The following is a 16471-nucleotide window of genomic DNA, read 5'->3' on the forward strand; positions in this document are numbered from 1 at the left end:
TGTGTGTGTGTGTGTGTGTGTGTGTGTGTGTGTGTGTGTGTGTGTAAATATGTGCATACACACGCGGGAACACACACACACGGACGCGCGCGCGCCTATGCATGGTTCGAAACCTTCAGCTTATATACCCAAAATATAAATTCCCATTTATACTAATAATAATTGGTGCACTTGGTTTTGTAAGTGAAAGCCTAAGTGACAATTTGGAAAGCCTGGGGTTTTCCTATAAACCAGATAACCAGCTACCATGCGTATTACAAATACAACTTGAAAGTTGAAGAGTAAAATTATGCGACAAGACTTTTCTCAAGTTCAAAATGTGGTATTATTTTTTTATCTATATTCCAAAGACGGAGCTTTATTTCTTTGTTAGAAACAAGCGACTTTCTTAGAGGAAGACTTCAAATAATTAAAATCAAAAGAGGACTTAAAAGCAGAAGAGGACATACATACATACATACATACATACATACAGATAAATGCATGTGTGTTGGAAGTTGTAGGCTACAGTTTGCTCGTGTTGTTCAAATTTTGCTTAAGCTAAGTAAATTTTTCTGAAGTTAGTTATTTTGAATACTGTATATCCCAATATTAATACCTTACCTCTATTTCGTTTCAATCGAGCATCGATACATATGGTATCCTCTTCACAGCAAAGCTTGTAGTATCTGATTATTATTGAAGTGTTGAAATAGTTAATATCAGTACACACAGGCGCATACACCTGTACGCGCACAAATACACATGCGCTCGTACACACACGCATATATATATATATATATATATATATATATATATACATATATACACACACACGCATATATATGCATACATGCATACATATATGTGTGTATGTGTGTGTGTAGATATATATATATATATATATATACACGCACACTCACTCACACACACATCGATGTGAGAAAGGACACTTAAAAGATGTATGAGTATGTATGTGGGTGTGTGCGTCTGTGCATTTGAGTGTTTAAATATGTACGCATATAGATCTTGGTTAATTGAAAAGTATATGCATATGTCAATCACACACACACATATGCACACAATGTGTCTATACATATATAGACACATTCACATACACGTGATGAAACAATTAGAAAATAGTGGGGGGGGACAGATGAATGGAGTGATAGATTATATACACATATTTGAACACGCTTATATATATATATATATATATATATATATATATATACACACATACATACATACATACATACATACATACATACGCACACACATACAAACACACACACACATACAAACACACACATACATACATACATACATACATACATACATATTTATGTGTGAGTGTTTTACTTTTCAGAGTTATTACATCACGGCTATACTGGGACAGAACCATGATGGGTCTCGCTGATCACATCAATGCCACTACTTATTTTAAGTCAAGCACTTATTCTATCGGTTTCTTTTGGACGAACAACTAAGTTACGGTTATGTAAACAAACAAACATCGGTTGTCACGCAGTGAGAGATAAACACAAAAGCGCATACGCACACGCACAACATCTATCAATATATCTTTTCTTCTGCTCTTCTCTCTCCCCCACTTCCTCTATGTGTCTGTCTGTCCCTCTCTCTCTCTCTCTCTCTCTCTCTCTCTCCCTATGTGTGTGTGTGTGTGTGTGTGTGTGTGTGTGTGTGTGTGTGTGTGTGTACGGAATACAAGCGCTAAGTAGTGATGTGCTTAAATGGTAACTTATCAGTTCAAATATACTTGAGGCATATTCGAACCCGTAAGAAAACCATTCACTGTATTTTGGTATGAAGAAAAATTCTCACTGTAGACAAATAGGTGTGAACACGGGTTCAAAACAGCCTCTAACCTGACTGGTTGATTTATGCATCTCGGAGTGGTTGTCTACTCTTCAGTGTCAGATACCGGAAAGGGGGACGTTACGAACGGACAAGAGATAGTTATTTCTTATATTCTTGTAATCGTACTGTGACTGGTTGTGCTAATCGATAAATAAAATACGGAATAGAAGCGCTAAGCAGTGGTGAGCATAAATACAAACTTGTTACCAGTTAGTTCAAATATGCCCCAAGCATATCTGAACTCGTAAGAAAGTCATTCTCTGTATTTTGTCATGGAGAAAAATTCTCGTTTCTCCACCACGAGAATATATATATATAAAGTTAGCAAAATAGAATTTAGTTTGGTATGAACAGTTTTGTCAACGTTGTCACTTCGGAAGATATTACGTTTTTTCAACTACTACTAAACAAATATAAAATATCCTGTATTTAACTACATTGAATAATCTGAGTGGAAGATCCATTCTTCATGTGAACAGAGGTATATATATACACGCTTAAAAATAAGCATACCTACCTACCTACCTACTCTACCTACCTACCTACCTACCTACCTACCTACCTAACTACCTACCTACCAACCTACCTACCTACCTAACTACATACATACATACATACATACATACACACATACATGCATACATACATAAATACAAAGCTCCAAGATGATGGTAACATCGATCATGAAAGCAGATATCATGGACCGATAGTCGGATTACTACCTCCCACTTTGAAGGGTATGCATTTGCAATCCAGGAACAGGAAATATCAATAAAGTACCTGATGCACAAAAGAGACAGGGGTGCAGGAAAAGTAGTAAAATGTGACAACTGATGCAGATTTTGTGGAGTTCACACTAACGACATCACCCACATCATAAGCAGTTGTCCGTAAATGTCATCATGGTATTATGTACCGATGAGACATGATGTTGCAGCTAGAACACTTTATAATGAAATCCGTCGGAAAGATAACCCCGAGGACAAAGAAATAAGAATCCACAGTATGGTAGAAGCCATAGCCACTCATAATAAAAAGAAATACTTGTGGAATGTCCCAGTGAAAACCTCAATAAAATGTAAGCACAACAGACCTGATATAATGATTTGGGATAGAGAAGAGAAACTGTGTAGAGTTGTGGAAATTAGCTGCCCTGCGGATGTTAACATAAAGTGAAGATCAATGAAAAAGAGAATACATACGGTGAGCTATTGAGAAATCTGCAGTTACTCTATCCAGATCACAAGTTCAAGTTTATACCTGTAATTATTAGGGCCCTGAGATATGCAAAACACTGCCTAAATACCAATCTTGAGAAATTAGGCTTCTCAAAACCAGAAGAGAGAAAGCTAATTTGAAGACTACAGATCCAATCCATCACTGGAACTGTATAATATGTAAAACTTTCCAGAAGTTTATCATTTAAATATATATGAGCATATCTTGATATGTAACTATACGTATGAGAATACATATATAAAGCAAAACATACAAATATGCACATATACATACATGCATGCATACAAACAAAGATACCTTGTTGCTGATATTGAAATTCTAATGAAGGAGCCTTGAATTTAGATTAGAAACCGACTCTTTCTCTATTAGCAAGTAATCTTGAAATAAAAGTGAACAATGACATACATATATACTGCATGAAGCCATCAACATCAGACGACCAAGTGTAGATAACCGTATAAACATGTCTTTACGAACATGCTTACAATTTCTATATTTAAGAGATGAGGAATAATGTACATTATTTACATTTGACGGATATTTGTCCTCATCTTGTTTGTTGTTAACACAACGTTTAGGCTGATATACCCTACTGGGGAAATTTCGAAACTGGGTTTGCATTCCTAAGGTTTTTTATGTTGTTGTTGTTGTTATTTTGAGCGGGGCGGCATGTTTCGCCTTTGTATAACCTACCACAGCTGCATAGGATGGAGTACACGCAGTTCTTAGTCATATTCTCTTCTATTGGTGGTTTTACTCGCAGGAGATATTTGCGAAGTGCTGTATTACTTTTGAATACTGTCCTGATGTCATACGTGCCGCATATCTTTTGTATCTTTTCAGAGAGGCCTTTCACATAGAGTAGACAGACTGTGGACAGTTTATCGGTTTCATCCTCTTTTTTCTTCATAATTGGAGTGGGGAGTATGCTTTTGGGGTAGTTGTTGCTTAATAGATTGTTATTGAGCTTCATCATTTCTTCGGGATGGGTATCACGATCGCTACTTATATTCATTGCTCGATGTTTTAGGCACTGAGCAATCCCTCTCTTTACACTGTATGGATGGTGGGAGTTGAAGTTGAGGTATCGTCCAGTAAAGGTCGGCTTGCGGTATACGGATGTCCTGAATCCATACTTGGTACCTGTTATTAATACGTCCAGGAATGCTAGCTGATTGTCTTTTTCTTTTTCCATTGTGAACTGTATGGATGGCTTTATTGAGTTCACATGATGATCTGACAGCACTTGGACATCTTCCTGGTGGGGCCAGAGTATGAAGGTGACATCACCATATCGCAGCCATAGGGTTGGTTTTAGTGGTGAAGGCCAATATATTGGCTATTATCGGTGATAATGGAAAACCCATAGCTCAACCCTCTTCTTGTTGATATATATCAGTGTCCATACTGACCTCTACCCCCACCCTCAGCCTAACCCACACCCCACCCATGCTTTCCCCACTCTCGCCTCCCCCACCTCCCAACACCTTCACATCACACCACGCTACACCATATCACACAACACATCACATCACAACGCACACACCAGCACTGACCAATTCCCATCCCCATAATTTCACACCTTCACACCTACATACACACATGCCTACGTTAAGATCACCAGCATTCTCTCACATACACGCACCTTCGTTTTGGGATCACTACTTTTTTGTTATCTTCCCTTCTTCTGAACTCTCCTGTGTGATCCTTCTGTCCGGCATTCGCCATGATAGAACGCTGACCACTACACATATATTTTTTTCTCTCCTTGTTTCTTTCTGTGTTCCTTTCTGTTGAAGAGCGTAGGCTCGAAACGTTAAAGACTTTCTCTATTCCCGAGCGTTATACTAATATATCCATTTGTTTTTTACACGACCTGTCTTCGTGTGTTGTTTTTTCGTGAATTCTTCCATACTGAAGTAAGTAGTTCTACACAGGTCAACATTTCCCTCAAGTTTCTTATTTGTTAACTAGTGCGTTTTTTAGACGGGTGTCTGTCACTAGTTTTCCTTGAATCACCGATAGTGCTTCACCACTTGGGACTTTGGTGAACAGGCTTATCACATCTAGACTCACTATCTGGTTGGATTCAATAGGGGTATCCTTAATCAATTCTGTGAAGTGGGTGGAATTATTCAATACGATGTTGACTTTCCTGCTAATGGACTGATTATATCCTGCAGCTCATTTTGCCGTAGTTCTTCACCAGGGTCTCAACAAGCTTCACATAGTTTTCGGCTTTGTGATTCTCCAGAAAGCTCCGAACTACTGCGACAAAGCTGTTCCACGCTGCCTTCTCTGTCCTAATGAGATTCTTTGAGAATTTCTTGCACTCAATGATCTTCTTTATTTGTGGTACGACGAAGACGCTGGCTTTAACTTGCCCCGGACAGTTTGGGAAAGAAGTCTTAAAGTACTTGAAGAGCTGTGACAAATTGTTTGAAACATCTAGAAATTACTAGAAAACTCTGTTTCAGCAATACAGCGTTGAATCTGTCTGAAATATAATTGAAAATAGGTCAGTTTAAAAACATTGAAGTTCAGGTCACAAAAGCAGACTGATTTCTAGATAAAAACAAATAGGAAATAACACTTTCTGACCAACGACAAATTTTTTAAAATTTTGTTACGTAATGTAATGAGAAAACACCTGGAAGATATCTAACAGTTGGATACTGGTACAAGCGGCCGACTTTCTGCAGAAAGCCTTTAATATGAATATTCAAAAGAACAATAGCAGATCAGATTGACATATCAAATTAGATTACTATTGCTAGAGTACGGACGAATCTTGTAGCCAAGAATGAAACCATCGTGTTGGTAGAAAATTATAGGCCCATTGTTTTCCTAAGCATGATGTATAAGCTTTACACAAGATGTCTCAACCAATTCCTTCAATATCATTGTGAGACCAACAATAGACTGACTTCATGAGTTGGCAGGTAAAGGAAGGAAGTTTGAGGATGTGCTGAACAACTTTTGATGAACAAAGCTGAACTGTCCGAAGTAAGAAAATACCACAGAAACCTTGTACCAATATGCCTTGGTTACAGGAAATCATTCAACTTTATTCCCCACTCAAAGTCTCTGCATTTAGCAATAGTACTTGCTACTTTAGTCACTACCAAAGGCCTAAGCAACAACTCTCACATTTACATTTGAGAGCGGGGCGAGCATCAGTGATGATATAAATATTTCGAAAGGAATATTTTAAGATGGTTTTTCTATAATTTTGTTTCATTCAAATTAAATTATTTCTGTCACAAAAATCCAATGTTTTTCCCCCCTTCAATCACGTATAGAAATATATTCAATAGGAATGCTGTGGAATTTATCGAACATTATAACGACTCTTAAAGTGAAGAAAAAAAATTGAACACCTTCAAGGTGAGGAAACACATTAGCTTTTATTCTGGGAATATAACAATCTAGGTTCACTTTTAATGAAACACATATATCTAGTCAGGGTAAATAGAGTGATAGTATCTCATTGTTTTATGTAGGAATAGCATAAATCCTAATACAATAAATAGGAACTCTAATAAGTATAGGCCAAGTGAAATGTGTAACTAGAAAGCTCAGCAAGTGCCCCTTTGATAATCAATGTCCATAGGAAAATATAATATATAAATATTCTGCAATAACACCTGGAAGTGTATTTTACTAGATAATCACTTCTGATACAAAACGTAAGGTCAGATTCTTTCTAATACAGAATAAAAGAAAACGTTACATCACTAGTCATGTTCACTTGCGCCTCAAGGCAAATATTGTTAACTATTCTATCTCTTGGTCTATCATAGGTAGCGCTCTTCCGTATAGTGGTACCGGTTCAAAATTCAATTTATGCCAACTTAATTAACAAAAACAATGAACTTTTGGTATGGTAAAACATTTTTAGTATTTTCAATCAAAAATCCCAAATGATTACCTTACCTGAGTACAAATTCAATACCTAAGTTACATTATTATACATTTTCGATCTTAATCGATCCACAATTTAATATTGTAAATAATCCCAGATTTGAATTAATTCAATACTTAAGTCACTTATAAAATCTACTCACAAAATATTTTTATAAGTACATCTTTTCTCACTATTTCCAAGTTTAATCCGACTTTCCAATCTTGAGTCCGTAATTATCGCATCCAACGTAATTCAGTTTAATCTTTTTTATGAATATGGTTTTTTAATGGAATTCAGTTTATTATTTGTAAACCTGAAATTTCTCAAATGTTTTGGTGAAGCAATTTATTACCTTCTCTACCTTCTCTCTTTTACACTCGGCTGACCTTAGACAACAAACCTCATTTTCTTCCTTAAACAGACTGATTGATACAGACATTAAACAACCATTACTATTCTTAAAAGTTTTTCTTACAGACTTAACTTCACTAACATTTCATAACATCAATATCTCTCAACAATATGGATCTTGCCATAAAGATAATAAATAAAGTCTTATATATCAACTATCAGCTATCTCCTTCAACCGATTTTGCATGTGACTGTCTTCCATAACTTTAACAGATGCTTTTGAGCTCGCTGATGAGAATGGTTTGGAAGATGACAGTTCCATAAATTGGTTGACTGATTGATTAAGCATGCAAACAATGGTATGTAATGGATACAACGAATCAGTTGAAACATTTGTAAATAAAGTATTATACAAATATAAACTTTCATTCTTTGATTACTGTTATAGACTGTGATTAATATACAAGGTTATTAATTGTTGAGTAACTTAAGATTTACAGTTTGTACCTGTCATGTATAAATAACCTATATGGATTATTATACTCTCTATTGCAGATTCTGTTAGCCGACTTTATAGCTTGGAGTGCTCACCGAGGTATTCACCTGGATCTATTTGAGCTTCAGTTGTCAATCACATTTAACAACTGTAGTGAAATGACTGAATTTTCTTTGGATATATGGGTCTCGATATATTGGTAAGATGATAGACTGCCTGTTGTCCCATAAATAAACCAAATACAACTAATTTAAATAACATTTATTTTTACAGAAGTATATTACAATATTTACATTTTTGCATTGTTGTTTGTCAGTGTTGTGCTACATGCAAATGTAATTTATACTTTCATTAATAATGCGATGGAACTACTGGAACATGATTAAACATTCTGTAATCGGGGCCCGATGTTCCAGCAAACTAATTGGAACATCAGAACATGTCGCCTGATCTAAGTATGGCCTGATCCTAGTTACTAAAGCTGCGACAGTCCAACTCCAGGCTTTACTACAAAATCAAAAGTTTTTGATGAACGCAGTAACGCAGTTGACATTGACAGCGCTTATTCATAAAAACATTCTAATCAATCAGAGACACTGATAGAGAATTCGGTTACAATCAGATGTTGAGAAACATCTGATATTACAAACCTTAGATATTTTTAAAGGAAAGTAACTGCAAATCTAGATTCATAATAATATCAATATTACAACAGGTTTTGGATAAAATTAAATTTAGATAATCTTCTTCTTCTTCTTCTTCTTCTTCTTCTTCTTCTTCTTATTATTATTATTATTATTATTATTATTATTATTATTATTATTATTATTATTATTATTATTATTATTATTATTCCCATTTATCTTCTCATTCTTCTTCTTTTTCACTTGAATCGTATAATGGGAATATTACAAACATTTTCTCAGCCGCATATTTCGAAATGATTGCTTTATGACACAGACATTTTGGCCCCAAATTTGTTACCAATGTACTTGCATTCTTGTAGGGTATTAGGGGAGAGTGTGCGTGTGAATAGGATTCATGAGACAAAAAAGAGAGGGTTACATTGAAGAGGTGAGTGGAGACAGAAGGGTTAAATGAATTGGGAACTGAGATGAAAAAGCCGAGAGGTGTTGGCTGAAATGGTCAGCGGAGCGGAAATGCTGTGAGACTGGTAACCCGTTGCCAAGTCTGAAGTCCATGAGGTGCTCTGTGAATATGTCAGCTAGTCATTGGCCGGCAGCAGCGCATATATAATGTTACCAAAAGGATGGTATGCAGGAGGGGGATGTGGTGTGGGAAAGAAGGTGCTATGGACGAAGAGGAGTGAAACTTAGTTTGAAGGAGGAAATGGGTAGAATAGGCAAAAAAGCTGGAAGTGGAAGATCAGACTGGAAGTTGCATAAGAGGCGTCGTAGGAGAAGAGTGGTGGAGTAGTAGGTAAGGGGAAAGGGAATGTGGTGAGTGAGATTCTAGACGCAGGTGTTAGGAATGAGAAGAAAGGGTGAGAAACCACGTCGAATGAAGAGGTGGGCCACATGCTGAACTTGCATTTTGAAGTTGTAGATACCACTGCAGAGACGTTGGAACGAAAGAACTTGAAATAATGGATGGAACGCTTAAAATGGTTTGAGTATGAGGAGAAGAGGTCAAGACAAAAGTAGAAATTGTTCGGCTTGTAAAAGACAGATGTGGAGAGGGTAAGATTAAAGCGGTCGATGGAGGCAGTCATGACGAAGAAATGAAAGGCAGCATCTGAGATGGAGGGCGCAAACTGGAGGGAGGGGTGAAAAGAGCTGGCGAAGGAGATGAAAGAGTTTAGCTCCTCGTGGGACAGAAAGGTAGCGTCGAGACACACACCCCACACACATATATATATATATGTATGTGTGTGTGTATGTATTTGTATATATACACACACACACACACACAAATATATATATATATATGTGTGTGTGTGTGTAAATGTATATGCATACATATATGTGTATATATATATATATATATATATATGTGTGTCTATGTATAAGAATGCATATGTGTGCCTGTATGTATGTTTGTATTTGTGTGTAGGTGTGTGCACGTGTGCGTTGTCTGTGTGCATGTGTATGTATATATATATATATATATATATATATATAACAAATAATAAATGAGTATATGCATATATACGTACAGGTATGTGCATACCTACGTCTACCTGTATATATAGGTGCATATCTGGGTACAGGACATTGCAAACAAAACGTAGACAAGAAAATAATAATAACCAGAGTACAGAATACACACAGGCTACGTAGAGAACATTTTCCTTCATCAGCTATACGTTTAAGTCTGCGGAGATCAATATATCTGGTAAACTGTTGAACAGAAAACATTTGCCCTTCACCACATTTTATAGCAGTCCAAGCTTAACGAACACCAAAGGAAAATAACAGATAAGAGGAAACAATAAAACCGCTTGTTAAAGAATCATTGGATATCTGTTTCACAGATGTTCTGGTAACATTCTTTTCCTTGTCTGCTTCCCTCACCCCCACCCTGCACGTCTTCTTGTATGTTCATTTTTCCATATCTCACACCTTTAAAACGTTCTTCCACTAGCATTTCTGGTATAATCGCTGTTTCACGAAAGTGAATCGCGTCAAATTTTCAATGCAGCAATGTTACATATATAAGTTACACGTCTGACGATTCGACATAAAATCTTGATTTACATTATGTAACTGATTATCACCTTATATCAATGAAACGCGTGTAAGACGGTGTGACTAAATGTCTTATATACAATCTCACATCTTTATACACACGCGCGCGCACACACGCACGCACGCACGCACACACACACACACACATACACACACACGCACACACACATGTATCTATGTGTGCGTGCATATTTGTGTTTGCCCTTCACTTTCGTTTGACAAGGGTTTTAGTTTGTTTATTTCCCGTAGCTTTGCGGTTCATCTAAATGAACGTTAGGAACTTAAGTACCAGGTATAAAAAGGAAGTATTGGGTCGATTTGTTAAAGGTGATGCACCAGCATGGCCGCAGTCTAATGACTGTTACAATTAACAGAAGATAAATATATATACATACAAACACATACGCATATATATATGTGTGTGTATTTTGTGTGTATGCATATATGTATAAATGCGTGTATGAATATATATATCTATGTATAAAAATATGTGTGCGTACACGCGTGTGTCTGCTTGAACAGTTTCGCACAGAAGTTTCACAGACACATCAACATATCTGGTTGTCTACAAACTTACTATTGAATGGTAAGGCAGTCATGGCTTCTCAGTAAGTCGGATAATATTAGATGACGAGTGAGATTCATTCTTACTGGCCCGCTCAGATCATGCGGTAGAAATGATATATCTGTGACAGAAGAGAGTTGCTGAATCGGAAGCATCTCTGTCACCACGGTAGGGTTATTTCACTTTGTTTTTGCTAGAAATTCTAGCGACGTTGAAATTTCAGCAGATTAAGTTCCGTTGACGTCAACAGTATGGCTGTTCACATTTTTGTAAAAAAAATAATTCCTTCCTTCCTTCCTTCTTTCCTTCCTACCTTACCTACTTTAAACCGGATGATGGTTTTAGCCTTTACCAGACCAAATCATTTTCATAAGTTTTCCTAAATGTTTATGTATGTGCTCAGACTTTTAGTCAGTCCTTGTTTTAGACATTCTGAGTAATATAAAGCTTTCCTTTCATAAATCTCAAGTTACTCTATTGATTGAAAAAAACTGGGAATGTTTATCATACATGATGCAGGGAAGCCAGAGAAACATATCCTCTAAAGTGTTAAGACTATGACAAAAAACTTTGAAAAGCAAAGGCAAGAATAAAGATGGTGAAAGTCTAAACGGTAAGTGAATTTTATTTAATGTTAAAAAATACATGAGTTTGCATCTCGTAAAAAGTGTCGTAAATAGTGTCTGGTGCAAAATACTGAAGTCACTCTGTAACATAAAATGGAAGTGGTAAGTACAACATGTAAGGTTTGTGCTCGTAGTTTTTATGATGTGATGTAGTGTTGAAGTAGGCTAATTGTGGTTATGACTACTGTAACATGATGGTGGATATGTGGCGACGGCACATTCATTACAGGGTTGGTTACGAGGAGAAGGTCACCATGGAGTTGCTCATGGATATCATTTTGTCTCTAACTAACGTTGAAGGTATTTGGAAAATTCAAGTGAAGCAACTTCCTGAGAGTCCAATTAAATAAGAATTGTTTGGATTGCTGCTCTGAAGGTTTCTCCTTCAGTATTGTGGTGAAGAGAAGTTGACGATCCAGACATTCAGCGTTACCCGCTAACCAAGTCATCATAAGAGAATCGACCTATATCTGCCCAATCCACCACCTATATTTACCAACCCCTCATTTATATCTACCAACCCACCAACTATATCTGCCCATCTATCACTATGTCTACCAAGCGACCACTATATCTACTAATCCACCGTCTCATATCACATGCTTGGCCAATAAGTCTGTAAATTCGAAGGATAACATCACTTGAAGCATTTTTACATCACAATGCTATACTTTTTAGTGTGTTTGCCACCATCAGTCACCGTACAGGATGTGATGTAAATTTTCTACATCAGATCCCACGTAAATGCTTTAAATAAAAAGTAAAAAATTGTAAGGAAGAAATATCGTACACGAATCTTAAACTTGCTCCATATTAGAAAAAAATATTCCTTCATTTCGTTTGTTTTGTTCCCGTTTTGTCGTCTTCTTTCACCTGCAGAAGTATTTACGTCAGAATATTGTGACATTTCCATTCCATTTCTTTGTGCGTGGAACAACAAACATCTTTTATTGTATTTTATCATATCATTCGTGTTGTTATTTTCAGGCCTTTATTCTACATTAGTTACATGCACACACGAACGTCCATTATCCACCCTGATTCTTGGAGTTTCTATACCATCAGTGTACCACCTCGAGTTGTTACTGGATTGCCACCATTGGATTATCACCATGGGTTACACTGGATATTTTATTCGTCGATAAAATAAGTACAAGCCAATTAATCGATTATACTAACTCATAAAATACGTGCTTTTGTGCTAGTATTAGAAGCTAGTATCCTCTATTTGTAAATGACAGATCCTCTACACGGTAATGCAATCTGCTCGAAATAGCAACCAAATCACCCTCAAATCACGCATCTATTTTTTAAATAATGAAAGATGCTTTGGGCAATGTATTCCTTGATAAGGACAGGATGGATGGTCACAGTTGGAATACTTTTGTTAATATGTCCTGACCAAGGCTGACTGGGTCTAAACACCATTATCAATCTTTTTAGCAACAGTCATGAAATCCCCCCGCCCCCAGCATTATGGAAACATTGTGAGTGATTAAAACAAGCGGAATAACACTGCTTTCATATGACAAACTGTCAATGATTTAACCTCGATTTTTTTTTGTATCTCTTTTCAAAAACATCGTTCAACCAAGCTTGTTACCCAGGACCAACTTATTATTAAATTATTATTACGGTCAGATGTGCCTGAAGTCTAATTGCCATTCACAATTGTTACTACACTATTGTTTTTGTTAAAAAAATAAATCAGATATTTTTTATTGTAAGTTAGTCAGGAAGTGTCTGAACCTTTGCTGGTCATACACCTAAACTAGTGATATTGCTCTGATGCAGCCGATGTCAAGCCTAAACATTTGAGAAAATATGCGAAGTTGAGAGAATTGGAAATCTGAAGATTTGAAGCCCTGCTAAAGTTACCCAATGATTAGATGGTGAAGTTAAATGGGGATATGTTTTAAGATATTAACACAGTACCCACCAAAATATTAAGAGATGTAGGATACATATAAATCCACAATATTTTTAGAGGAATGGAAATTAAAAAAAAATATGTGACCTTCATCTCTTTCAGGCGGATGTTGGTAACATATGCAATGGATGTCAATAATAAATTTGTGAATGAAATACATTCTTTGTATGAAAACGATTTGCATTTTATGTTTTATTGAACACAAAGCCAGAAGTATAATCAACTGAATCAACTCCAGTCTATTACTGGTATATATATAATTTACATGTTCTCAATCCTCAAAGAGAAAGGAAGTAAAGTTGATGCCAGTAACATTTAGAATGTGGACACCATATATATATCATAGATCACTTTCTCATTCCGAATTACTGGGGTTGAAATTCCGACTAAAATAATTCATAAGAAGAGTTTTATTCTTTTGAAATATTTACTGCTTGAGACCCCTTCTCCAGGTTACTGCTACAGGGTTTAAAATATAGCAAACGAAATGATCTACCAAATAGGTAATGTACGGTAACCATTTTATAACGAAAGGCTACGAATATTCAGTGTAACATGTCATAGTCAAGGCGATATCCATTAGCCTTAGATGAACATATCGATATTCTAAAGGTAGAAATAATAAAGTTGTTAAGATATTGAACTACATGCTGAGAGATCATTGTCATTAAGACTTCTGTTACCTCTGTCCTTATACATGTGGGGACATCTGTATATGTACGAAATCAATCTCTAATACCTGCCAGTTGGTGAATGTCGTAGTCTGTAACTGGGTTCTAGATTGTAGTTTACTTACGTTGCCAATGTCACAATTCTTGTCAGTCTCCCCATTCGTATCCCATTTCATATCCCATTTGGTATAGATAGTCTAACAGAAGTTGTTATCATTTGATATTTGACTATATTATGTCTGAAATATGTAAGAAATAAATATTTTATGAGTCATATCTCTTAAGATCTATAGAATCTAATTTTATTTGCTGTTTTAGGTCGGGGTTAAAATTCCCTTAGAATTACAATAAGGTCTTGCAGCACTATTAAAACAAACGGAGTGATCACAACAATTAGTATGACACCACTAACATAAAATGAAGATTGACGATCGTCTGGCATGCTCACTTTAGAGCGGATGTACTTAGAAGTTTTATTCCGTGGTAGGGTTAACTCCGAAACAATCTGATGTAGTTTTATAGTGAGTTCCTGCTGGGTCAAGTTCTTCTGTGTTTTAGGGCAAGGACACAAACAGGATATATCAATAGATGTGTTCGATGGTGTGCTTTCCGAAGTCAGTTCGGTTGTTGCTAAAATGGAAACAATACAATTAGTTATCTGCAGATTATGGATATAAGGATGTCTGCTACTTAAGGGTGCTGGGTTAGCGGTTTAATGGTTAACGGTAAGATTTCGGTTACAAGCTTGCATTGTTTTTAATAAAGATAATTAACTCTCAAATAGCTAAATCTGCTTAGTTATGGAGTAGGTCCATAGGAAAGCACCGTTCGGCGATGCAAGTGTTACAACACTCGTTGAACTTAAATTTGCCGTACTGCGATCAACTTGACCCCTTAGGAAAATGAAATTACTATCTAAGACATAGGAGTCATGTTATCTAAGGTAAATCATACTCATTATATTTTAAATCATCTTCAGTGTTAGCCGGCTGTTTTTGTTTTGATTTGACCCAGAGTGTAAAAGAATGTATTCTTACGTAAAGAACCAAGAATATACTTACATATCGAATTTAATGGAGTAAAAGTATTCTCACGAGTGGTGGGTAATGTTGATACCGTGATAACGTCTTGCACTGTAATATCTGTTGTGCTAAGAGTAATACTTTCACTGGTTGATAGTACTGTCGGCGTTGTGGAAACATCAGGATCGAGAGAGCTACTTCCATCAGTTGCTTGTTCCGTTGATGTAATGAAATATTCACTGTCATTGTTTGTTCCACAGTCACTGCCATTGATCGTTTCACAGTCGCTGCCATTGACCGTTACTACCATTGCTGTAGTATTGTCGATAGTATAGTTGCTCGTCTCCATAGCAGCTGTCGTAATATCACTCATATTTCCCGCGTATCCATAAGGTAAAGTGGTATTTAAAATAGTTTGGAAGGCAGCTTCGGTGGTTGAAGGTAATGCAATTGTAGTTATTAAAAAAAAAAACGAAAAAAAAAAACTACATTTTAAAAAACAAATTAAAAATTAAACATTGCAAAGACAATAATATGAAGAACAGTTTTATAGATTCAGTCTTTATAAATACAGTATGGAGAACCTTAATAGCTTTTATGGTTCGTTCGAGGAGCTCAGTTGGAAGATGGCAATGATTTGTAACTTACCAAGTTCATCAGGTAAGGAAAAATAATCGAGTTGATAAGTCATTTGACTTGAATTTATAGTCCTTAAATTCAAACTCACTTCAATAATAGGTAGCCGCTCTAGGGAAAATATCAGCAATCAAACGCTTGACACTTAGCTGGAGATCTATCGATTGATTGAATAACGTCATGAACTTGAATCTTACTTTTTATATTTATATCACAAAAGGCTATCGAATAGTTTCCATCTACAAAATGTGCTCACAAGACAGTTAATCTGTAGCTGTAGTAGAAGGCACTGGCCCCAAGTATTAAATCCAGAACCACGTGGTTGTAAAGTGAAATTCTAAACTATACATCTATATCTGCGTTGGGCTTGTGTTCCACCCCCAAAAGAATAGTGTTTCTCATTGATCTGGAGGCTGAAGAACCGCAGTGATATATATATATATATATATATATATATATA

The 16471-nt window shown here is 36.1% G+C and overlaps 2 protein-coding genes across 2 annotated transcripts in view; both read right to left on the reverse strand.

The window, feature by feature from the left end:
- The window catches only part of LOC106876258 (uncharacterized), a 103153-nt gene extending 102475 nt beyond the window's left edge, over positions 1-678 (reverse strand). The window contains exon 1 of the mRNA XM_052972586.1: positions 604-678. The gene's annotated coding sequence lies outside the window, so the exon portion shown is untranslated. The remainder of the gene's footprint in view (positions 1-603) is intronic.
- Positions 679-14633: 13955 nt separating this feature from the next.
- The window catches only part of LOC106876261 (uncharacterized), a 95865-nt gene continuing 94027 nt past the window's right edge, over positions 14634-16471 (reverse strand). The window contains exons 17-18 of the mRNA XM_014924751.2: positions 15415-15801; positions 14634-14983 (exon numbers count right to left, since the gene is read on the reverse strand). Coding sequence (XP_014780237.1) covers positions 14679-14983; positions 15415-15801 — 692 coding nt within the window. The 3' untranslated portion in view covers positions 14634-14678. The remainder of the gene's footprint in view (positions 14984-15414; positions 15802-16471) is intronic.

This window comes from Octopus bimaculoides, chromosome 14 (assembly GCF_001194135.2).
Source record: "Octopus bimaculoides isolate UCB-OBI-ISO-001 chromosome 14, ASM119413v2, whole genome shotgun sequence".
NCBI lineage: Eukaryota > Metazoa > Mollusca > Cephalopoda > Octopoda > Octopodidae > Octopus > Octopus bimaculoides.